The 23,229-nt window shown below is 56.0% G+C and overlaps 1 protein-coding gene across 1 annotated transcript in view; it reads left to right on the top strand.

Moving 5' to 3' along the window:
• Positions 1–9,240: 9,240 nt before the first annotated feature.
• The window catches only part of FAM131C (family with sequence similarity 131 member C), a 19,693-nt gene continuing 5,704 nt past the window's right edge, over positions 9,241–23,229 (top strand). The window contains exons 1-2 of the mRNA XM_032300520.1: positions 9,241–9,471; positions 22,715–22,830. Of these exons, the coding sequence (XP_032156411.1) occupies positions 9,450–9,471; positions 22,715–22,830 (138 nt within the window). The 5' untranslated portion in view covers positions 9,241–9,449. The remainder of the gene's footprint in view (positions 9,472–22,714; positions 22,831–23,229) is intronic.

The following is a 23,229-nucleotide window of genomic DNA, read 5'->3' as shown; positions in this document are numbered from 1 at the left end:
TGGCAGGGGGTGGCTCAGCAAGCGGGCTTATTTTGGGGCTGCGCTGGGTGCTTGGCTACCCTCTCCTCCTTCAAACTCCCTCCCTCCCCTCCCTGCACCTTCCCCCGCAGTGCAGTCGTGTTTCCTCCCCCAAATCTCCCAGCCTGCGCCTCTCGCTCTCTCTTCTCCAGGCGGCTCCATCCTCTAAGTCCTTGTCCTCATCAGTCTCCCCCAGGGTGGGCACAAGCCCCTGGTGGCAACATCCCAACCACTGACACCAGGCCATGACAATGCCATTTCAGGAGTTTGCAGGGGCCACGCTCTGTTCCAAAAGGTGTTACCCAAGATTAGCTGCCCAGTCCTCACAGTGGCTCTGGGAGGTGAGTCCTATTCCTATCCTTGCTTTGCAGGTGAGGAAGCTGAGGCCCAGAGAGGAGACACCACTGAACATAGGTGGCAGAGCCCATGTTCAAACCCAAGCAGCCTGGCCCCGGGGCCCACACACTTGCTTCTCCATGTGCTCTTCTGGCTCTCCAGCCTAGACCTCTGACCTGGACTTCAGGCTGGACATCTCTCCCCAACTAGGGAGAGACGGGAGCTATGATGGCAGAGGAGGGACATTGCCCTGGGCACCATCCCTGCCTAGCCCCCACCATAGCTCCCATCTCATTCTGTGTTGGGCCTTGTTGCCCCATGACCCAGCCCCACCCCCTTGGGTCCCATTCATTCATGGCCAGGTCCTTTTGCCCAGCACAGCAGACAGGGCCCACAGTAGGGCCCCAGAATGGGTTCTCATAGGAACAAAGTGGATTCCAGTCCTGGATCCAGCCCCAGCTTCCCCAGAGTGCCCTCTACTGGTCAGACCAGACACTGCCCCAAGGCCTCCAGGCCATCATCCCTGCTTGATCCTGGATCACCTAATAAACCCCTGGGTTTATAAAGTTCCATTCTCCCACCGAGCTCAAAGCACTTTCCCATCTGTGATCTCTCTGGCCTGGGACCCACCCCAGAAGTGTAGGAGGGCCCACTATTCATCTCCCCATTTTACAGAGATGAACCAAGGCCTGGAGAGTGATGGGCAAGCCCCAGCATGCTCCTGGCAGATGCAGAAAAGAACGTACGGGTCCATTCATCCAGCCCTCTAGGGTACAGATGAACACACTGAGGCCCAGAGGGAAAGAGACTTGCCCTGATGAGTCCTGGGCTAGAACCCTGGTGTCTTAAATGCCATCCGGGGCTTTCCCACGACATCAAGATCACTGCCTGCAGAGACAAGGAGCAAGGCTTTAACCAAGTCATCAAACACGAGGAGCGTCTATCATCCTGTTTGCACTTTCCTCTCCTGCCTTCCTCCCAGGGGACGACTGGCAGGGAAGGGCTCCTGATCCGCTGTGAAGGCTGTGAGGCCAGGTGAGGCCAGGTGAGGTCAGGTGAGGTGGTGATGAGAGCAGTGGCCCCTACTGCAGATTTGGCGGGGAGCCTCCCTTTGCCTGGCATAAACACTGACCCAGCAGGAGTCCCTTACCCAAGTCTTTGCCTTCTGAGGGACCAGCATGCTATCTGCTACCCCCTCCCTGCCCTGGCTGACCTGGTCGGGGCACCAAAGGTGATAATCAATGGTCAACCAGTCTGACCCTGAGCGTCAGTTCCTGGCCCCTGTTGTGCCCCTCCTGGCACCTCTGATGTGTCAACTTGTTTATTCCAGTGACTTGTTAACGTTCTGTCCTCTGCCACACTCTGGGCATCATAGCTCACTGCAGCCTCAACCTTCTGGACTCTACTGATCCTCCCACTTCTGCCTCCAGACTAGCTGAGACTACAGGTACATGGCACCATGCTTGGCTAATTAAAAAAATTTTGGCCAGGTGCAGTGGCTCACGCCTGTAATTCCAGCACTTTGGGAGGCCAAGATGGGCAGATCACCTGAGGACAGGAGTTTGAGACCAGCCTGACTAACATGGAGAAACCCTGTCTCTACTAAAAATACAAAATTAGCTAGGGGTGGTGATGCACGCCTGTAATCCCAGCTACTCAGGAAGTTGAGGCAGGAAAATCACTTGAACCAGGGAGGCAGAGGTTGTGGTAAGCTGAGATCGCGCCATTGCACTCCAACCCGGGCAACAAGAGCGAAACTCTGTCTCAAAAACAAAAAGCAAAAAAACTGTAAAGACAAGGTCTCACTATATTGCTCAGGCTGGTCTTGAACTCCTGGGCTCAAGTGATCTTCCCATCTCGACCTCCTGAAGTGCGGGGATGATAGGTGTGAACCACCATGTCCAGCCTATTTTCAGCTTTGACGGCCTTGCCGTCTCTGTCTACACCACTGTGCCATGGGAGGCTGGGGCAATGAGAGACAGTAGGTAAACAAATGAGCGTAGATATGTTTCAATAAAACTTTGTTTAGGCCAGGCGTGGTGGCTCATGTCTGTAATCCCAGAACTTTGGGAGGCTGAGGTGGACGAATCACCTGAGGTCAGGCGTTCGAGACCGGCCTGGCCAACATGGCGAACCCCCCCATCACCACTAAAAATAAAAAAATTAGCCGGGGGTGGTGGCACGTGCCCATAGTCCCAGCTACTCAGGAGGCTGAGGCAAGAGAATTGCTTGAACCAGGGAAGCAGGGGTTGCAGTGAGCTGAGCTTGTGCCACTGGACTCTAGCCTGGGTGACAAAGTCAGACTCCGACTCAAATAAATAAATAACATAAAATAAAATAAAAATTTACTTACAAAAACAGACTGTTTTTTGTATTTGGCCCATGGGCCATAGTTTGGGGGCCCCTGCTGTAATCTCCAGGGCCAGCAGGCCACCTCCAGACCATGGCTGTGCCTGAGTTGTTCCCTCTGCCTTGGAGGCTGAGCATGGCTATTTGCTGTCAGCTGTAATTCACTGTGGGTACTGCTTCAATCAACATTTGATGAATAAAGGCGTGAACAGAGAGTGAAACAGGCAGGACCTCTGTGGGTAGGACTCAAGGATGTGTGAGCTATGGACTGACCGTGGCGGGGTGTGCAGCTTGTACAAATGTCCAGAGGCAGGAATGCGGGGGATGCTCAGGCCCCAGTGGTTACCAGGCTCAGGATCGCCCTCAAGGTCAAGATAGCGGGAAATACCAAGCATCTAAGGGCTGTCCCAGCATGATGATGGCTTGGACCACCCCCTGCCCCTCCCAGGGTTACTGGGAGGGTAAAACAGGACAGGTGGGTAAGGGTCTGCACGCTTCTGACACACAGAAGGGCCTCAGCAGCCATGGTTATTATTGGTATTGTTAATAACCCAGACACCTGCAACCGCCCCTCAAGCTCCCACCAATGGCTGGACCCATTCAGCAGGGCTCTCGCCACACTGGGGCTGGGCCCTCAGAATGACCATGAAATGTCTCTGGAGGAGCTGAGGACACCTCGGCACCTCATCAGGCTGGGAGCTTTCCCAGCACAGGGACTGGATTATTCCGTGTTCCCAGCGCTCAGGACAGGGCCTGACAGCATGGCTGTGTCTCCTCCATCAGACTTGGAATTCCCTGCAGGCTCTGTCTCCCCCATCAGACTAGGTAGGACCTTGATTTCTGTCTCTCCTTAAACCCACCTAGTCTAGCTGGTTGCCTGGGGAGCTCCCTGAGGGCCCTGATGTGACATCCAATTCCAGTCAGAGCCTGGAAGTGAGGGTCGGCACATTCCAAGAATGGCCTGTGACTTTCTCAGGCTCCCCAAGAAAGGCCCCAAGCTCCAGCCCCGAGGCACCCCCAGGCAGGGCCAGGACACCAGAAGTGGCACCTAGCACCTGACACCACCAGACTGGAGCCGGGGGAGTCCTGCTGGCTGCAGGGTTCCAGTCCCTGCTGTGCTGCTAACAGGCCTTAGTTCCTTTCCTGGGGCTCAGTCTCCACATCTGTACAATGGGGGTCGGGACCAGGCGCTATCTGACTTCAGGGGCCTGGCTAGGCCGTACAGAGACTTTGTGCAGATTTGTAAAAGGCCTTCCCTCTTGGTAGATGCAGCCTGTGAGCACACAGCTTAAAGGAGGTGACACCTTTGTGCTAGGAAAAAAAATCCACCCTGTCCTGGGGCAGACACAGAGCTCTACCCAGCGGTAGGGCTCAGGGCTTTGGGACCAGAGCACGGGCAGGTTTTGGTCCCCTCCCGCTCAGCCGGGCACCTCTGCGCTGGGGGCAGCATGCACCACCTGGACCCACGGCTGGGGCTGAGTTACCAGCCGGTACTTTCTGGGTCAGTGACCAAGGGAGGAAGGAAGGGAAAGCAACAGGGAATGACGCTGTCTCAGGCTGCCCCCTGGTGGCCAGCGGCTGCCTCACGCTCACAGCTCCGGAAAAGCAATGGTTCTAGCAGAGGGGCTTCCTCTCACCTGCAGAGAGCTGAGATCCTGAGATCTAGGAATTGGGGCACCAATTCCTAGCCCTGACAAAGGGACCTGTCACAAAGCAGCCACCATGGGCCGGTCCAGGCCTGGGCTGGGCATCTTAGAGATGAACTCAGGGCTCCTCCTTTTTTTTTTTTTTTTTTTTTTGAGACAAAGTCCCGCTCTGTCGCCCAGGCTGGAGTGCGGTGGCACGATCTTGGCTCACTGCAACCTCCATCTCCTGGATTCAAGCGATTCTCTTGCCTCAACCTCCCGAGTAGCTGGGATTACAGACTCACGCCACCGCACCTGGCTGATTTTTTTGTATTTTAAGTAGAGATGGGGTTTTACCGTGTTGGCCAGGCTGGTCGCAAACTCCTGACCTCTGGTGATTCTCCCGCTTCAGCCTCCCAGAGTGATGTGATTACAGGCATGAGCCACCACACCTGGCCTGGGGCACCTCTTTACCCACCAGGCTGGAAGCTCCCAGGGCAAGGGCTGGTCTCACCCCAGTGTCTCTGTGCCCAGCACAGCGGCTGTGTCTCCTCTGTCAGACTTGGAGCTCCCTGAGCGCTCTGTCTCCCCCATCAGACTGAGGGCTTAAACTTCTCTCTCTCCCTAGTCCAGCTGGTTGCCTGGGGGTGAGGCAGGGAGATGGCCTGACACCCAACTCTAGCCAGCAGCCCCAGCCCCGAGCCTGGAGCTGAAAGTGGGCCCATTTTTTCTCAGTCTCCCCTAAAAGGCCCCAAGCCCTTGCCCCTGGAACCCCCAGGCAGGGCTGGGCCTCCAGAGAAAACAGAGAATTCTCCTGGAAACTCATTTGTGCCTCCATCTCACCGAGAATGAATGGAGCGGGGTTTGGTTCACAGATGAGGAAACAAGAGATACACTTTGGACAAAGACCAGATTCTACTCAGGCACTGCAGGAGGGGCTGCTGTCTCTATCCTCCTCCTGGGACCTGGTCTCTCCCTCCCACATCCAGACTGTGGCAGTCACCTAGCCTCTCTGCCCAGCCCCTCTGCCTTGGAGGCCCTCCCTTCTCTCTGCCTAGCTAAGTCCCACTCATCCATCAGCTGTGAGCTTTGTCACTGCCACTTCTCTGGATGTGCCCTTCATGCCTGGGACCAGATGAAGTCCTCCTCTCCACTCTCAAGGGCTCCTTTCTGAGCTCCTCCAGGGCTGTGATTCTAAGTGTATCTGGGTCATCATTGGATTAACACCTGCCTCCCCCACCAGAACCGTAAACTCCAATGATCGGGGCCCTGAGCACCTCCGTCTCATTCATGCTGCAATCTCGGCACGGACAGCGCTTGGCACACAGGAGGTGCTCAGTGAGCAATTGCTGGATGAATGAGAGGTTGAGTCAGTCCTGGCTGATTGAACCACGTTCTAGGTGTAGAACCTTGGACAAATCTCACTTTCTTCCATGCACTCAGCAGATACTTACTGAGCATCTATCTACTGCATGTTGGTTTTGGCACAGGATTCAAACCCAGCTGTCTGGCTTTCGACCATGCTGTTCTCTTTCTGCTTTGCAAGCTCTGCCCTTCCTGCGATGTTTGGGGGCAGGGGAAGGGGTCCAGCTCCACCCCCTCCCACTGGTCCCTGGATGTCATAGATGCCAGTCCGCTGTGGCCCCCTGCCTCCAAACCTTTGTGCACACAGAGCCTTCCACCACCCATAGCCCACTCGACCTTCAAAATCCACTTCTAGGGTCACGATCGCCTGAAAGCCATCCCCACAGCCCTTGGCAGAAATGACTCTCCTGTCACACACTTGGCTGGCATGGAGATGCAGCACTGTCCACCCTGACCCTGTGCTATTTATGCACGTGGCTCCTGCAGCGTCCCCGCCCCATCCCCCAGGGCTGCCAGGGCAGGGCCTGATCTGATTCATCACTGTAATGGTTGGCCTTGATTAATCTTTCTCTGATCAAACCCTGCAGCAGCTCCTCTCCACGCTCCAGCGCCCAGCCAACCAGGGCCGGGCACTCAGGGCTGGTGAATGTCCAGAGCAAGGCCACAAGAGTGGGGGTTCTGCCTGGATCCTTGAAATCATGACAGGAGAATGGGCTGCCAGGTGTGAAGGGCACAGCTTGGACGCTGTCTCCTCTCCTCTCTGCCCCAGCACTGGGCATGGCAAGGACGGCCCTGGGGGCGGGCAGGGGAAGGTCACAGGGCAGATGGGCTGTGGGGTGAGCTGGGAAAGGACAGTGTGGCCCCAGAGAGGACAATCACACATCTCGGAGCTGCCTGGACATCGTCCACTTCAGCAGAATTCCAAGGTGAATGTGAGCGTGCAAGGATAGCCACCGCCCCTTCATGGGCTGGTCTCAGGCTGGTGCCAGGGCTGGGCTGACAGGCAGGAGACCTGGGTTCTAGTCCCCACTCTACCAGTGATTTGCTGTGTGACCTTGGGCAAGCCCCCGCCCCTCTCTGAGTGCTAATGTGTACAAGGAGAGAACTGAGTCAGTGTGGAACTGACTGGCATGAACACCAGAGGCCAGAGAGTCAGCTCTCTAGCCCAGTCATCTCTGAGAGGGTCAGCAAGGGACGCCAGGTGGTCCCACTGCCTAGTCCTGCCCTCCCGTCCCTGGCTTAGGCTAAAGAGAGAACAGTGGGGTGCCCAGGCATCCTCTCCCCTGTGAGCTGCCCTGTCCTCTCCTCAAGGGTCCCCCTCCCTGCCCCCTCTGCCCCCAAAGCTGTCAGGCTGCCAGCAGGGAACATCAGCTGCCATGACGGAGCATCCTGCGTCATAGTGACTCAGAGTCCTCCTCCAAGCCAGATCCAGTCATTCTGTGACAGGAAGAAGAGAAGGACACCGCTGCCTTTTCAAGCCTGGGCCACACAGGATGGGACCCCAGAGCCTGGCACAGGCAGATCCGCCTTTCCTTCTCCACACAAGGGCAGGCACATGCCTGGCACCCAGGCATCCAAGGTGATAGTAGGCCAGCCCTTCTGAGCCACCCCCTCCAAGGCCAGACCTGGAGGATACAGTTAGGGGGCCTCGGAGCACCTGTGATGGAATACGGTGCTGACTCAAGGATGGGCACATCTGTCTTGCTCACACTGGCACAAAGTAGGTACTTTATATGTATCTGTTGAACGGAAGTTCTCCGGCTTCCCTGTGGTTGTTGGGAAGCTGTGATGGAGTAATAACGCATCATACCTGTCTGTGTTCACCTATAGCTATTATTTATTTTTAGTCCTGAGTACCTACTATGTGCCAGTCATTTTGCATATATTAATTTCATTAGCCCTCACAGCAATCCCATGAGGTGAGATTTTTACCGTAAGTTAACAGATGAAAAAACTCAGAGAGGTGAAGCAACTTACCCAAGGTCACACAGCTTGTGTGAGCTGAGCCATCATTCACCCAAGTCTGCTGACACCAGCGTCAGGCACAGAACTGCTCTCCACCCAGACTTTACTGGGCAAAGAGCACCCAGCTTAGAGAAAGCCAAATAAGTCAGCAGCCACTCCCTGGCCCAGCTGCCCCGGTAGCACCCCCTGGTCCAGATCCTGCCCTCAAAAGGCCTCCAGCCCCACCCCATGTTGCTGCCTCAAACTTTTTTTTTTTTTTTTTTTTTTTTTTTTTTTTTTTTTTGAGACAGAGTCTCGCTCTGTCACCCAGGCTGGAGAGCAGTGGCACAATTTTGGCTCACTGCAACCTCCGCCTCCCAAGTTCGAGTGATTCTCCTGCATTGACCTCCCAAGTAGCTGGGGTTACAGGCATGTACCACCACACTCAGCTAATTGTTTATATTTTTGGTAGAGATAGGGTTTCACCATGTAGGCCAGGCTGGTCTTGAACTCCTGACCTCAAGTGATCCACCTTCCTCGGGCTCCCAAAGTGCTGGGATTACAGGCATGAGCCACCATGCTGGCCCCTTCTTATTCATTCTTCAAAACCCCTCTCTGGCAAAACCAGTGAACCTGGCTGCCTCACCTGGAAAACAGACACAAGAGTGGCTACCCCGCCTGGTGCACAGGTGGGCGTGAAGGAGGGAGCGAGATGCCATGTTGAGTGAGGGTCTCAGACACTGGCACTAGGAAGTTTTGCTAAAGGAGCTGGGATGTGTGTGTGTGTAAACGCAAGTTTACATAAATGTGAGTGGATAACTCTGTCATTGTGTGGGTGTGAGTGGTCAATGGGAGAGTGTGTGTTTATTCATGTGTGTGTGTTTGTGTGTGTAATGCAAGTGTGTGTGTATGACCATCAGTGTGTGAATGAGGGGGATGTATACATGGGAGAGTGTGTGTATAGGTACATGTGTGTCAGTGTGAATGACTATAGAGGCTGTCCAGGGCTGGGGAAAAAACCCGTGCCTCAGTTTACTCAGCCCTAGACAAGCCCTGAGAGGCAGCCTTGCCCCCATCTTCAGCCATCGCTGGAGATCCTTCATCCAGCCACCAGCACATCCCCACTCTCTCTACCCCAACATTGGGCATGTATTATTTTGCATATGTTAATTTCAACAGCTCTGAATGAGGTGCTGACAGTCAAAAGTCTCTGAATTCACAGCTTAGGGCTCTCAGGCAGGGCCTCTAACTTCTGCGAGCCTCACTTTCGCCCTCTGCAAAATGGGCCTAATGGAACGGTGGTTCTTGTGTGCACCCCTCCCCGCCCCCAAGCCCTCTTGCCCAGTCGTCGCTGTTGTGGTTAAATTCATCTTGTTTACTTTGTACCCCAAATGCCAGGAGTCTCCCCGCCCCCTCGGTCTCCTTCCCTGACCTTCAACCCAGGCCATCCCGGGAGGTGCTAGAGACCCGAAGGGACAGAGGTGGCCCTCCCGCGCGCCGCGGCCACAGGTGTGCCCAGGCCTCCAGGTTGCGCTCCCCCTGGCTCCGCCCGCCGCGCCCCGCGGTGTCGCCCTTCTCTGGCAGCGGCAGGCGCGGGGCGGGAGGCGGCGGCGGGAGGAGAGCCGGGCGCAGCGGCGGCGGCGGCGGCGGCAGGGACAACCCGGGCGGGAGCGGAGGCCGAGCCGAGGGCGCCCGAGCCCCCTCCCCGCGCGTCCTCTGGCTGCGCAGCGCTCAGCCCCGGGCCCACGGAGACATGAGCGCCCCGCGGCCCCACGCACCCCGGGCGCAGCGGCCCGGCCACGCGGCCCCGTGATGGGCTCCTGCGTGTCGCGAGGTGAGGGGGCCCGGCCGGTGGGAAGGGGATCGGGTGCCGGGGACCCGCGCTGTACCATCGCCGCTCGGAGACCTGCGGGGTGGAGCTGGCGACCCGCCCTTCACGGCTTGGCCGCACCCTCGGGGACAAGGCGTCCTGAGGGGGACAGGGCTGGGGACGGTAGGGGGAGGGGGGCAACACAGCGTGCGTGCAGAGGTCACCGCATCCCCGCCCGTGTTCGGTTCGCAGGCCTGCAGGTGACACGAAGCAGGGTCCCGCGCCGCGCTCTCAGCCCTACAGCCACACACCCCCTGCCGGGTGCCTGGGAGGGGAGGGAGGCTCCGGTTCTTCCTGGCTTACCGGAGGAACTGCGGGGCACCCGGAGAGCTAGCAGACCCTCCCTCTCCCACCCCTCCCCAAGGCACAGGCCTTATGGGCTAACTGCCCCACCACCCCTCCCCACGCCTTACCAGGTGCCCCCATCTGCAGAGCCCCAGAACCCTGTTGGCAGGAAAGGGTTAATGGTGGGGCACAGGTTATCAAGAAGGTTCCCCTGCCCCCACCTTTATCCCTAATCCTCCTCCCCACCTCCATCCTTGGTCTGGGGACAGAAGGGCAAGAGCACAGCTAATGTTCCCTGTTACCCCTGGGCCTTTCTGTGTCTGACCTGCCACCCTGCACTCTCCTGCAAGTGGTACCCAGGGAGGTGGAAGGTCCTGCCCTTGCCTGGGGTCCCAGGGCAGTCCCCCAACCCCTTCTATCTGTGAGGAGGGGATGCAGAGTCTTGCACAGAGATTGAGGGATGGGCAGGTTGGTCTTTGGAGCCCCCTACCTCCACCCCACGCTCCACCACCAACTTTCCAACAGGCCTCTGGGCAGCATTTTAGACAGTGATTGGGCTGAGCCCTTCCCCAACCTTGGTCCATTCACCCCACAGTGGGATCAGGGGGTGTGGCTGGGAGTGGGGGTGGCTTTGGCCTTGGTTCAGGCTCTGTAGGCTGAGGCCAAACCCATGGACCACCACCACACCTGTTACCCCTAGTAGCTTATTGGGAATAGAGGGGACCTTGTCCTGGGGGTGTTGAGCAAGGAGCACAACGTCCTTCCCCCAGCCTCTGGACTCTAAGGACTTCTGCTTGGGAGTTCCTGTGGGCATTCAGGTAAGTGGCTCAAGATGTCTCTGGGAGATGTCAGGAGTGGGATCATGGCTGAGGAATGGGGAGGTACAGGGTCACTGTAACTTCCCTGCCTTTCATGGCCCAGCCGCACCCCTGGGCAGGCGGTGTCCTCCCTGCAGGGGACAGGGCTGGGGACGGTGGGAGGCGGAGGGGCAGCACAGAGAGCAAGCATGCAGAGGTCAGTCACCACACGCATCCCCACCCCAATTTGAAGCCTGGAAAGGAACAGGGTCCCATGCAGTGTTCTCATCCCTGCAGCCACACACCCCCTGCCGGGAGTGTAAGGACTGCGTGAGGTTCCTTCACTTATTCATGCATTAAGCTGATATTAACATGATGCCCACCATGTGCCAGGCACTGTGTGCACACTGGGCATCCAGCAGCGAGGAACCCAGCATAGCACCCGGTCCAGGAGGCCTGCAGGCTAGCGGGAGGGGAAGGGTGTTTGAAGAGTAAGGAGTGCTGGGGGTTCTTTAGGCTCTCAAGAGTCTGAGGGTGTCTCCAGAAACCCCAAAGCTTCTAGGCAGTCTCTGGCTGGGACCAGCTCCAGGTGGAGGGGATCCGAGTGTTTCTTCAGTGGTCACATCCCTTCCCCTTCACTCGGCCACCTCATGCCAGGTACCTTGGGGTCCCAGCCCAGGTGGACTGGCCTCTGAGCTGAGGACCCACTGAGCACAGGGCAGAGGCCGGGGAGGAAGAGACGCCTGCTAAGGTCACCCTGAGAAGCTGGGGCCCAGGTCCTCTTACCCCACACCTGGGGTTCCCTCCACCGGCCCCTCTTTCAGGGCTCCTTGGGGCCACAGCAGGCAAGACGTGCTCCCTCCACCCTTCCTCTGCCGCCTGGGCTTCCCCAGTGCCCCCCAGACCTGGCTCTACAGTCCAGCCTTGTCCCGCTCCTGAGAGGACCGGGCCCCTGACAGTCTCAACGTGCGCCCAGGAGAGTTGGGTAGAGATGAAAGGAGTATGGGAAGCCATGTGGGCAGAGGACGGCCAGGGTCCCAGAGACTCTGGGTGGCTGCACCACTGACTGTCCCCCTAGCTTTCTCCTTGTCACTGATGCTCTCCGAAGCATACTAGTCTGAAAGTTTTAGGCAGATAAAACTAGTTTGAGTTATATATGATCAGTCTCCATCTTACAAGTGGAAAACTGAGGCAGAGGACAGTGGGGTGACTTGACCAGGGTCACACAGCTAGGAAAGTATAAGCCAAGATTCAAACCATGCTGCGCTGACTCCGCAGCCTGGGGCCTCAGTCTGCACTCGCAGCCAGCCCTTGGCCCTGTTGCCTGCGCCTGTCGACTCTCTCGCAGCTGCAGGCTGCCGTGGGCTCCTGAGCTCCCACCTGGCCCCAGCACCAGCAATTGATTGCTAATCGTAGCCTCCGAGCACTGAGTGCCTGCTGGGCCAGGTGGGCACTGCTGCAGAAGGAAGGGTGGAGGGAGTACCTCCACCCTTGGCCAAGGGCAAGGATTGCAGCCCTCAGGCTGATGTCCATACTGAGCCCAGAGCTTGCACCCAGCTGAGGCCATGCAGCCAAACCCCAAATCCCAGGTCAGGCCACACCTGGGAGAACCACCCCATCCCAGCACTGGCAGCAGTTAGCTCCTTGAGGATGGGAGTGTGGAATATGAACCAGGACTCCCCCATTCACCAGCCCTGTGACCTCATCAAGTGACTTGACCTTGTGTGTGTTCCTCAGTGTTCCCATCTCTAAATTGGGAATTATAACAGTATTGACGTCATAGGGTTGCTGGGGGGACTAAATAGCTTAATTTATATAAGGCACTCAGACTAGTACCCAACACTTAGTAAGCACTGGTACATAGTAGCTATTGCTCTCTTATTTATTTATTTATTTTTGAGACAGAGTCTTGCTGTGTTGCCCAGGCTGGCTCGATCTCGGCTCACTGCAACCTCTGCCTCCCCGGTTCAAGTGGTTCTCCTGCTTCAGCCTCCCAAGCAGCTGAGACTACAGGCGTGCACCACCATGCCCGGCTAATTTTTGTATTTTTAATTGAGAAGGGGTTTCACCATGTTGGCCAGGATGGTCTCAAACTCCTGACCTCAGGTGATCCACCCACTTTGGCTTCCCAAAATGCTGGGATTACAGGTATAAGCCACCGCGCTCGGCCTCATTTTTACTTTTAATGTTAAGATTTTATACATTATAATAGAGACAGGCTTACCTAGAGCTCCGGGCTTCGAGCCATCCTCCACCTCGGCCTCCCAAAGCTGGGATTACAGGTGTGAGCCACAGTGCCCGGCCTTTAATTTGTATTACCCGTATGTGCAGACAGCTAATGCAGGTCTTCATGTCTGGAAGGGGAACCTACAGAGACCTGAAGCCTCACTCTGCCTCATGGAAAAAGCAGCGGGTGACAGGCACTCAAGGTGCCAAGGACATCGGGAAAGTGATTGGGACAGATTAAGGCAACAAACTCTGTTTCCAGGAGCTGTTTTGTGTTCATTATCTATTTTTAAGCTATCATTTGTCGAGCGCTTATCCTGAGCCGGGCTGAATCTTTGCTCTCCTGACCTAGTTAGTTCTCATTCAACCCTGTGACAAGGGACGTGGGGCTCAGAGAACGGGAGGGTCTTCCCTCAGGTCACATGGGCAGAGTATGGAGAGGCAGGACTCGAATCAAGGTCAGTGTGATCCCAGAGCCTGAATGTGGAAACCCTGTCCTTTGCTGTCTCATGTCCCTACCTAGAAAGAGGTGCTGTGGCTCATGCTTATAATCTAAACACTGGGAGGCCGAGGTGGGAGGATCGCTTGAGCCCATGAGTTCAAGACCAGCTTGGGCAACATAGTGAGAACTCGTCTCTACAAAAAAAAAAAAAAAAAAATTTACAAATTAGCTAGGTGGCGGGGTGCGGTGGCTCACACCTGTAATCCCAGCACTTTGGGAGGCTGAGGCAGGTGGATCTTACAAGGTCAGGAGTTCAAGATCAGCCTGACCAATATGGTAAAACCCCATCTCTCCTAAAAATACAAAAATTAGCTGGGCAGGGTGGCGTGCGTCTGTAGTCCCACTACTACGGAGACTGAGGCAGGAGAATCGCTTAAACCTGGAAGGCAGAGGTTGCAGTGAGCCGAGGTCACATCATTGCACTCCAGCCTTGGCGACAGAGCAAGACTCCATCTAAAAACAAACAAACTAGGTGTGGTGGTGTGTGCCAGTAGTCCCAGCTACTTGGGAGGCTGAGGCAGGAGGATGGCTTGTGAACCCGGGAGGTCAAAGCTGCAGTGAGCTGTGATTGCTCCACTGCACTGTAGCCTGGGCAACAAAGACCCTGTCTCAAACACAAAAAGAAGTGCTAAGTATATGGCTGGTGCTTAGAAAAACAACCTTTTGGAATAACTTGAATAGTCCCTGTGTGTTTGAGACTCTGCAGTCAGCGGCAGTCTATACGGAACAGAGAGGAAGTAAATATTTGCCCCCTTCTCTCCAGCTCCAGGGGCTCAGTACCCACTCCACACCCTTGGTGCCATAACCACTCTTCGTGCCCACTCACACCCCAGCCCGCTCCTCCAGACCAACTGATCAGCTCCCTGGCCCCACCCTGAGGGTCTCCAATGCACTGGGGGCTGGTGGGGTCGGGGTGAGAGTAGAAATTAGAGACCAAGGCTGGGTGCAGTGGCTCATGCCTGTAATCCCAGCACTTTGGGAGGCCAAGGCAGGTGGATCACCTGAGATCAGGAGTTCGAAACCAGCCTGGCCAATATGGTGAAACCCTGTCTCTACTAAAAACACAAAAATCACCCGGGCGTGGTGGTGGGCACTTGTAATCCCAGCTGCTCTGGAGGCTGAGGCAAGAGAATGGCTTGAACCTGGGAGGTGGAGGTTGCAGTGAGCTGCGATGCACCATTGCACTCTACTCTGGGCAACAGAGCAATCCTCCAACTCAAATCAAAAAAAAAAAAAAAAAAAAGAAATTAGAGATTGAGAATTTTCCTCTGGAAAGTCAGACATCTGATCATGTCTGGGAGAAGGCACACGCTCTAAGGGGGCCGACCAGGGCCACCCACAGTTTCCAAGTCCTGAGCAGTCCTACACCTGGAACTGTAAAGGACAGGGTAGTGGGACCTTGCCCTTCAGGGGCTCACAGTCTGATGAGAGAGGTACAGCTTTGTCCTTGGAGTAGCCTAATGGGGGAGGCAGGATGCATGGACACTTGGAAGAATGCCCTCAGGACCCTGTCTGGAGATCAGCGTCGTTTAGGGGTGGGGCACCAGCTTTGGAGTTTCACTCAGGCTGAAGTTTGACTCTTATCTCTGCTGCTTATTAGCGGGTGACCTTGCATTTATCCTCTCTGACCCTCTGTTTCCCTGTCTGTAAGATGGGCATAACACCTACTTTGCAGGATTGTTGTGTGGGTTAAATGAGAGATCATGGGTGAATAAGTCATTTATTCTCTCCAAGCCTCCATTTCCCTATCTGTAGAATGGGCATAACACCTACTTTGCAGGATTGCCATGTGGGTTAAATGAGAGATCATGGGTGAATAGGCCTAGGACAGTACCTGACACTTAGTAGGTGCTCAGTAAACAGTGGCGGCAAATCACTGCAGGCAAAACTTTGCCCATTCGGGCCACTGGTGAGGGAGTCACCTAATCCAGCAGAGGCCAATTTGGGCATGTTGCTTTGGTGAGGTGAGGCTAGAACAAGATGTTCCCAGAGGCGGGGTCACAGGATGGGAGGGAGCCTGGGGAAGGAAGTGAGGAGGAGCTGGGGGCGTGGAAGTCCCTGGGAGGAGCCCACTTTCTCTCTCCATCCTTGCAAGGGAGGGAACGGGACCCCCACCCCCAGCAGCTCTGAGCTGCGCCAACCCATGGATGAGCTACTGTCACAGCTCAGGTGACCCGTAAACAAATGTCCTGGGGAGGAGGGGACACTCAGTCCACTTGAGGTCTGGCCTCTGCCAATCTCTGTGGCCTGCTCCCCTGGCAGTGACTCATCTGGCAGAGAGGCCAAGAACTCACCCTCAAGGGCCTCCCTCTGCGGGGCCTCCAGGCCCAGCTCCAGCCGTGGGGACAGAACCAGAGGAGTGGATGACCGGATGTGTCTCATTGTCCAGAGAGAGACACTGAGGGGAGAGGGAGGAGCAGCTGCCGCTTGTGGACCACTTACTGTGGTGGGGGCTTCGTCCTTGCTGCAGCCCTTTCTGGGCTGGTATTATTTCACAGATGAGAATCCAGGGCTCACAGAACCTAAGTCACATGCCCACCCCCCGGAGCGGGAAGTGAGAAGGTGGGACTTAAACCCAGCTCAGGGGCTGTCAGTGGAATGCCTTGGCCACTTATGTTCTCTTCAGAGCCAAGGGCAGAGCCCAGCACGGCACAGCTGGGCAGCACACACCCGGGCCGTGCTGGCTGGAGGGACCGCATCATGCACTCAGCTGCAGGTGCCCCAAGAAGCTGAGTGGAGAAGTTCGAGGCTGGCCAGGGAGGGGCGTCACAGGGCACTTTGGCCCCAGGCTGCTGCTCAGTTTCTGTGTAGTTTCAAGAGGATGTTTACCCTCCCTGGGCTGCTGCAGAGGTAAACACGATCCCTGTCTACCCTTTGGGGTGCAGAGCCCTGAGAGACACTCTTGGGGTAGATGGCAGCCACGGTGACTAATGGGCAGGACACGGAGCCCCAAAGAACCGGCTTAAAGGAGCTGGAAGGCCCCGTAGCAAATGAGAGGAGGCTGAGAGGTTGTACTGCAGACTCACCCAAGGGTCAAGCAGAGAAGACCAGTATGGGAACTGCAGCAAGACAGTTTTTTGTTTTTGTTTTTGTTTTTGAGACAGAGTCTCACTCTGTCGCCCAGGCTGGAATACAGTGGCGTGATCTTGGCTAACTGCAACCTCTGCCACCCGGGCTCAAGCAATTCTCCTGCCTCAGCCTCCTGAGTAGCTGGGATTACAGGCACCTGCCACTGCACCCGGCTAAATTTTTTATTTTTAGTAGAGACGGGGTTTCACCATGTTGGCCAGGCTGGTCTTGAACTCCTGACCTTGTGATCCACCTGTCCCAGCCTCCCAAAGTGCTGGAATTACAGGCGTGAGCCACCACACATGCCGCAAGAGAGTTTTAGGTTAGACGTCAGGAGGAACTGTGTGGGAGGTTAGACTCTAAAGCAGACTGAAGAGAAGGTGGCATAAGAAGGCAGGAAGCACCCTCAAGATGCAGAGGAGAAGCTCTGGTTGAAGACAGAGGGATGGAGGAGACATCTGCTGACACCCTGTCCCGAAGGATCAAGTCGGCCTTCTCCAGCTTGCCATGGCAACCAGAAGCCTGTCACACTTGTGGACAGAGGAGGTAGGGGAGGGAACAGGTCTGAAAAGGGACCTCTGACCTTGAGGTCAGGAGAGTAGGGTATGGACTGAAAGAAAGGCGGTGCCCTTCTGGGAGAGAGGGCCACAGGAGCAGGTGCTAGCGGTCCCCTCGGGCTGCCCCCCCACCCCACATGACACTCTGTGTTTTTCCAGTTGCTGGTGGTGACGTGGCTACCAGTCCCAGCTGGGCGAAGAACAGCCTGTGATTTCACCCTGGGCTGGCTCATTACCTGACGTCTCCGTGGCAACCAGCCTGTGACATCACGGGGCCAAAGTCCTCAGTGGGAGCAGGCAGCTTTGGCAGAGGCACCTGCACCCCAACTGAGGTGGGGGGCCAGGCAGGCTGGGGAGGGGGTAGGAGCCAGGAGTCTGCCAAGTCCACCACCGTCTCAACAAACGACCTTGTTCAAGTCACGCCTCTGCCAGGCTTGTGTCTGGCATCACCGCCAGCCTCCTCTGTGCCCAACCCCCTCCCCAACAACCTTGCTCCCTAGTCTGTGGCTGGAGAGTTGTAAAAAAGCTTCAGGGGGCCGGGCACGGTGGCTTATGCCTATAATCCCAGTACTTTGGGAGGCCCAGGCGGGTAGAGTTCGAGACCAGCCTGACCAACAAGGCGAAACCTCGTCTGTACTAAAAATATAAAAAAACTAGCGGGCATGGTGGCACACACCTGTAATCCCAGCTACTCAGGAGGCTGAGGCAGGAGAATTGCTTGAACCTGGGAGGTGAAGATTGCAGTAAGCTGAGATCAAGCCATTGCCATTATACTGCAGCCTGGGTGACAGAGTGAGACTCCATCTCAAAAAAACAAAAACAAAAGAAAAACACCTTCAGGGGATAGCCAGGTGTCCTAGAAATACTCTAATACCCCTCAAGTTCCCAGAGTCAGCCTATGGCCAGTGCCACCTGTCTGTACCTTGGTGGGTGCTGGCTTGTGCAGGACATGAAGAATTTCCAGAACCTCAAGATTGGCAACTTTCAAACTGTTTTGACCGGACACATAGGAGGAATGTATTTTGCATCACGACCCAGTATACACACATAGAAAATTGTTACTGTGTGTGTGTTGTGGACACACATGTGCACAGACTTGTATCTGCAGAAACAGAAACTTCATGAAGTCATACTTAACCTGACTTGCAGCGGGCTCTGATATTTTCCATTCTATTCCGTTCTTTTTTTTTTTTTTTTTTTAGATGGAATTTCACTCTTGTTGCCCAGGCTGGAGTGCAATGGCATGATCTTGGCTCACTGCAACCTCTGCCTCCCGGGTTCAAGCAATTCTCCTGCCTCATCCTCCTGAGTAGCTGGGATTACAGGCATCTGCCACTGCACCTGGCTAATTTTTTTTATTTTTAGTAGAGATGGGGTTTCACCATGTTGGCCAGGCTGATCTCGAACTCCCGACCTCAAGTGATCCACCTCAGCCTCCCAAAGTGCTGGGATTACAGGTGTGTGTCACCTCACTCAGCCTATTTCATTTAAAAAATAAGACCTAATAAATAAATGGCTTGCATGACCCACTGAAAGATGTACTCCCAGTTTGAACATTGCCTTTGAGGGGCCTGGACAACATGGCCTTTGTAGACATGAAGGTCCAGGAGCCCAGAGAGGGGCAGGACTAGCTCAGGATCACACAGCGGGGACTCAGGAAAAAGAACAAGATGAGCTGAGCGCTATGGTGTGCGGGCTTACGGCTCAGCCCACAGGATCCCATGCTGCCTTGGGTGCTCTCACCTCCTTAGACCTGGGTCATGGGCGGGACGGTTATTCAAGATCCTTCCTTGGCTCCAGTCTCTGCCTCCAACCTCCCTGACTTGCCCACCTACTTACAGCCTTTGGGTAGATCCCAGAAATCTTTGGGTAGATCCCTTCTGCAAACTAAGTCTAATCCAGATGGGGTGAACACTTTAATCTCACCTCCAATTCAATGCTCACCTTCCCCCTGCCAGCCAGGGCTGGTGACCTGTGGGCCACAGTGGGTTCTCCACTCTGCTGACCTCTGTCCTCTCTTGGCATTTCTTTTTCCTCTGGCATGCTGGGGTCCAGCATGAGGGATTTCGGAGAAAAGGCCAAGACATTGTTACTTTATCAGGGGCTTTAGGGTCTCACTGGGCCAATACTGGCTCACTGTTGAGACGTCTGTGTGGCAGGCACCCAAATATTCATGCCTTCACTCTTACCCAAATGTGCCATGAGTGCCTCTGTGTGCCAGGCCCAGTGGCAGGTGCTGAGGCTGCCGTGGTGAAGGAAACAGACGAGGGCCCAGCCCTGGCAGAGCTTGTATCCTAGTGAGAGTCAATGGATGAGATGGACACGTGTGATGAGGAGGGGCATGGGAGCTACGACCCAAACAGGATGGGAACAGAGAAAGGGTGGGCTGTATATCAGACAGTTGCGGGAAGCCTGGCTGAGGTCCTAAGCACTGGGGCAGAGAGCTTCGGAGTGAGGGAGTGAACCCAGAGCTGTGTGGGAGGGGGGAGCTCCGGGTAGAGGGAGGAGACAGCCAGTGCCGAGGGCTCCCCCAACTGCCCCCCCACTGCCCCCCCACTGCCCCCCCCACTGCCCCGAGGCAGGAGTGTCTGGGCAGCTCTGAGGATGCCCCAGGAGTGGGATCAGCGTGGTTGGAGAGGAGCGAGATAGGAGAGGGGTGGGGGATGAGGGGGAGCGGTCCCCCGATCTCCCAGCTTCCAGTGTATGAGTTCTCTGGGGATCCATCTGGGTGGCAGTGGGGAGAGGGGGGCTCCTAACGATAGAACCTCTGCCATGGGAGGCCTGACCTGGCTTGACCTCTTCCATTCCCTGCCCAACTCCCCTCTCCTCCTGTAGGCCCCCCCTGCAGCCTCTGGGCACTGAGGGCCTCTTGCCCTGCAAGCAGCCCTCTTAGAGGGTCTCAGGGGGGCCCAGCCGTGACTCCTTCCTAGTCGTCTGCTTTGTCTTGAACATCTCACGATCCTTGCCATAGCACAGGCTGGAGGTCTGGCTGCTCCCCTGCCCACCCCTCCCCTGCCTGCCCCACCCTGCGCTCTCTCACTGGTTATAGAGACATCTAACTGGGGCCTCACCTGCCTCTGCAGGCCTCCCACATTTCTGCACGAGATCTTGTGGGAACCTTCTCAGTTAGTGGGGGGACGTGAGTGGTTGGAGTCAGAAGACCGGTTTCCGCCACATTAGAGACGGGGTCATCTCCCTCCCCACCGACGATAGCGGCTTGCTTGGAAACATGGGGGCTTCAAGGCCTCTGTGTTCTCAGTTTTAGATCCCACTAGACAATTCCTGGTGAACAAAAATGGTCTCTCTCAATGGCCCACTCTGTAGATGAGGGGAAGGCACCTGCTCAGCCCTCGGAGGTGGTAAGGGTGGGGCTGGGATTCCGATGGGACAGTCTGGCTCCAGGCCCGGACCTGGTGGGCTTTGGAGGACTTCCTCAGAAGCTGCCCCTGAAATGAGGATTTGGGTACAACTCATACACGGTGAATCTTCCAGAGGAAGCCAGTAGGGAACTGGACGAGGGGAGGACAGAGGAGGCCAGCCAGGCAGGGGCGTGGTCTCAGGCCCGGCCTCAGCCTGGTCCTGCAGGGTGCGCTCACGTCCTTAGACCTGGAGCTGGTCGCCCACCTGCTTACAAATGTTGGGTAGATCCCAGAAATCTGTGATCTCTTCTGCAAACTAAGTCTAATCCGGTTGCGATGAAAACTTTAATCAGGAGGGTAAGTGACGGGGAGTTTTCTGATTCCAAAGGAGCTGGGGTCTTGCACCTGGCAGTCATTGGCTCGGGGACACTCTGGGTGGGGCCAATGGAAATTTGCCAAGAGCAGCCCGTGTAGAAAAAGCCTCAGGTGGTGCCTCTTAGAAGCCTTTCAGGGGCGGGAGGCAAAAACAGGAGAAAGGAATCCAGGCGAAGTGGGGGCAGCACACTTGTGGTCCCCTGACCCCAGTGATGCAGTCTGGCACCAAGTCCCTCTGCTGCCGGGCTGAGAGTGAGCGCAGGGACCTTTGTCTTCCAGGGAAGGAGGATGCCTGCAGCAGGGGAGCCCTGGGAGAAGGGAGGGGGAGACCCGGGATAGTCCTAGGAGAGGGCTAATAGGGTTTGCTGGTTGACTGGGTGGCCCTGGGGAGAATGGGGGATGGCAGGACCCTGAGAAACTCCTGGGTTGTAGTTGGTTCAGGGGGTGAGGGGCGTAGAGGGGAGGATGGACCCAGATTTGGGAGTCCTCTTTTTGCCCAGGTGCGCTTGAGGTGCCTCTGGGGCATCCACGTAGAGAGTTGGAAACTCAATTGGGAGCTCAAGTGTGGAGTTAGGGCTGGAGGTGTGCATATGGGCAGCAGGCAGCAGAAACACCCAGGCGAGACCTCCTGAGGAGAGAGGGTGGAGAAGGGCCGGGATGGAAGTGTGGTGCCAGCCAACAGGCAGGGGTGAGCCGGGGAGGAGCCACAAAGGGGACCCAGGACAGCAGCCAGAGAGGTCAGAGGCCAGGATAAGGGCGAGGTTCAAGAGGGCAGGCAGGCTGCACAGCTCGAGCTCCAAGAAGAGGCTAGAGCGGCCCCCATTGGACTTGGCCCCATGGAGGGTCCTGGCAGCTTGGCAAGGGCAGCCTCATGAAAGCCTACTAGGAGCGGGTGGAGGAGCGTGGAGGACGAGGAAGTGGGGGTGGGACCCAGCTCTCTGCACGTCCAGCGAGAAGGGAGCGGAGGAACGGGCACGTTGCTGGAGGGAAACTGGTCACGACAAGGTTCTGAAAAGACAGGAGATGCTTGGGCTGCTGGGATGCTGACGGCCCCACCCAGTGGCAAGGGGACAGGGGACAGAGGAGTGAGAATGCAGGAGGAGGTCCAGAGCCCAAGAAGCATGGCAGCATGTGCGATGCTGGATGAATGCTTCCAGCCGGATGGAGTGGAGAGGGCGCAGTGATGCCTTGGAGGGATGGTGGGAGAGCAGAGCCGCAGGGTGGTGGCAGGGGAAGGCAGGGGCAGGACCCAGCCTGGGGGGATGGGCCAGAAGGTCTTGAGTGCAGCAGGAGCAGCTCTTCCTTTGTTGCAGGAGGGAAAGGTGATGATGTGGGCAAAGGTGCAGGCAGGCTGGTGATTTGGTTGGAAAGATCCAGGTGACACCTTTCCAAGGATCCTGGACCCAGTGAGGGAGGAGCGAAGCCCTCAACAGTGTGCAGGGGAGGGGAGGGGGTGTGTTTCGTGTTTGGGAAGGAAAGATAGGGTGAAGCTGTCAACCTGGCAGGAAACAAAGGCAGCAGGAAATGGAGAAACAGAGAAGGATCCGGGCAGCCTCACGTCCCCTGTCCCTGGGGAGGCTGGAGCCACCAAGCTCACACGCAGCAGTCACTCTCCACCAACATTCAGCTCCTCAGATCCAGGCATGGGACGGGAGGGTCAGACTCAAACCGCCTGTGAAGGAGAGCTCGGAGGCCATGCCAGGGGGTCAGCTCGGCCAGGTGCGAAAGGGGACGGGAGGAGCTAGTCGGGGAATACGAGGGTGAATGGATTAAAGGTCTCTACGGGGCCAAAAACATGCTGGAGTGTGGGTGCTAGAAATCATGGAGTAAAAAGATGAGGCCAGTAATTCCCACTGAGGGGCACAGGCAGGAGGACATCTGGCTGGACCCTCTCCTGCTGTGGACTTGAGTCTGCTTCCTGTACAATGATGTTGGGTAAGAATAAGGCCATGCCCATCTTACGGGGGGCACGACCATGCTTTGTAAGCAGGAGAGGGCTGGGCTTTGCTGAGTTCGTTCTCTCGCTCTTATTTCCAGACCTGTTCACAAGTGCCCACAAGGACTGCCCCATGCCCCAGGGCACCAACCCCTTGAACCCAGATCTGCCCTCGGGCTGCACTCCCACTGTGGCTCCAGACAATGTCACTGGCAAGGTAACTGATTCCTGTGCCACCCATGCCCCGGTTCTGACCTGTCCCCTAGAGCTCCCCACAGGGAGCAGAATCCATTCCAGTCTCCTTCCTTCCCTGCCAAACCCGCTTCTCCCTGTGGAATCAGGGGCCCTAAGGCCTAGTATTCAGCAGCATGAGGGGCTGGACTAGGCTTGTTTAGGAGACCATCCACCCTGAAGGTCTTCCTGCACAAATTAACTCAGCCTTGCAGACGACACATTCCACTACCAGCCCACTGCTCATGAGCAGCCTCACAAATTATATATATTCATATAAATTATATATAATCTATATATAGTTTATATATAAATTATATATTATATATAGTTTATATATAAATTATATATTATATATAGTTTATATATAAATTATATATTATAT

Source organism: Sapajus apella, unplaced genomic scaffold (assembly GCF_009761245.1).
Source record: "Sapajus apella isolate SASKATOON/1434 unplaced genomic scaffold, GSC_monkey_1.0 scaffold43, whole genome shotgun sequence".
Classification (NCBI taxonomy): domain Eukaryota; kingdom Metazoa; phylum Chordata; class Mammalia; order Primates; family Cebidae; genus Sapajus; species Sapajus apella.
Note: the sequence above shows the minus strand (reverse complement) of the source record. Positions and strands in the feature narration are given on the sequence as shown.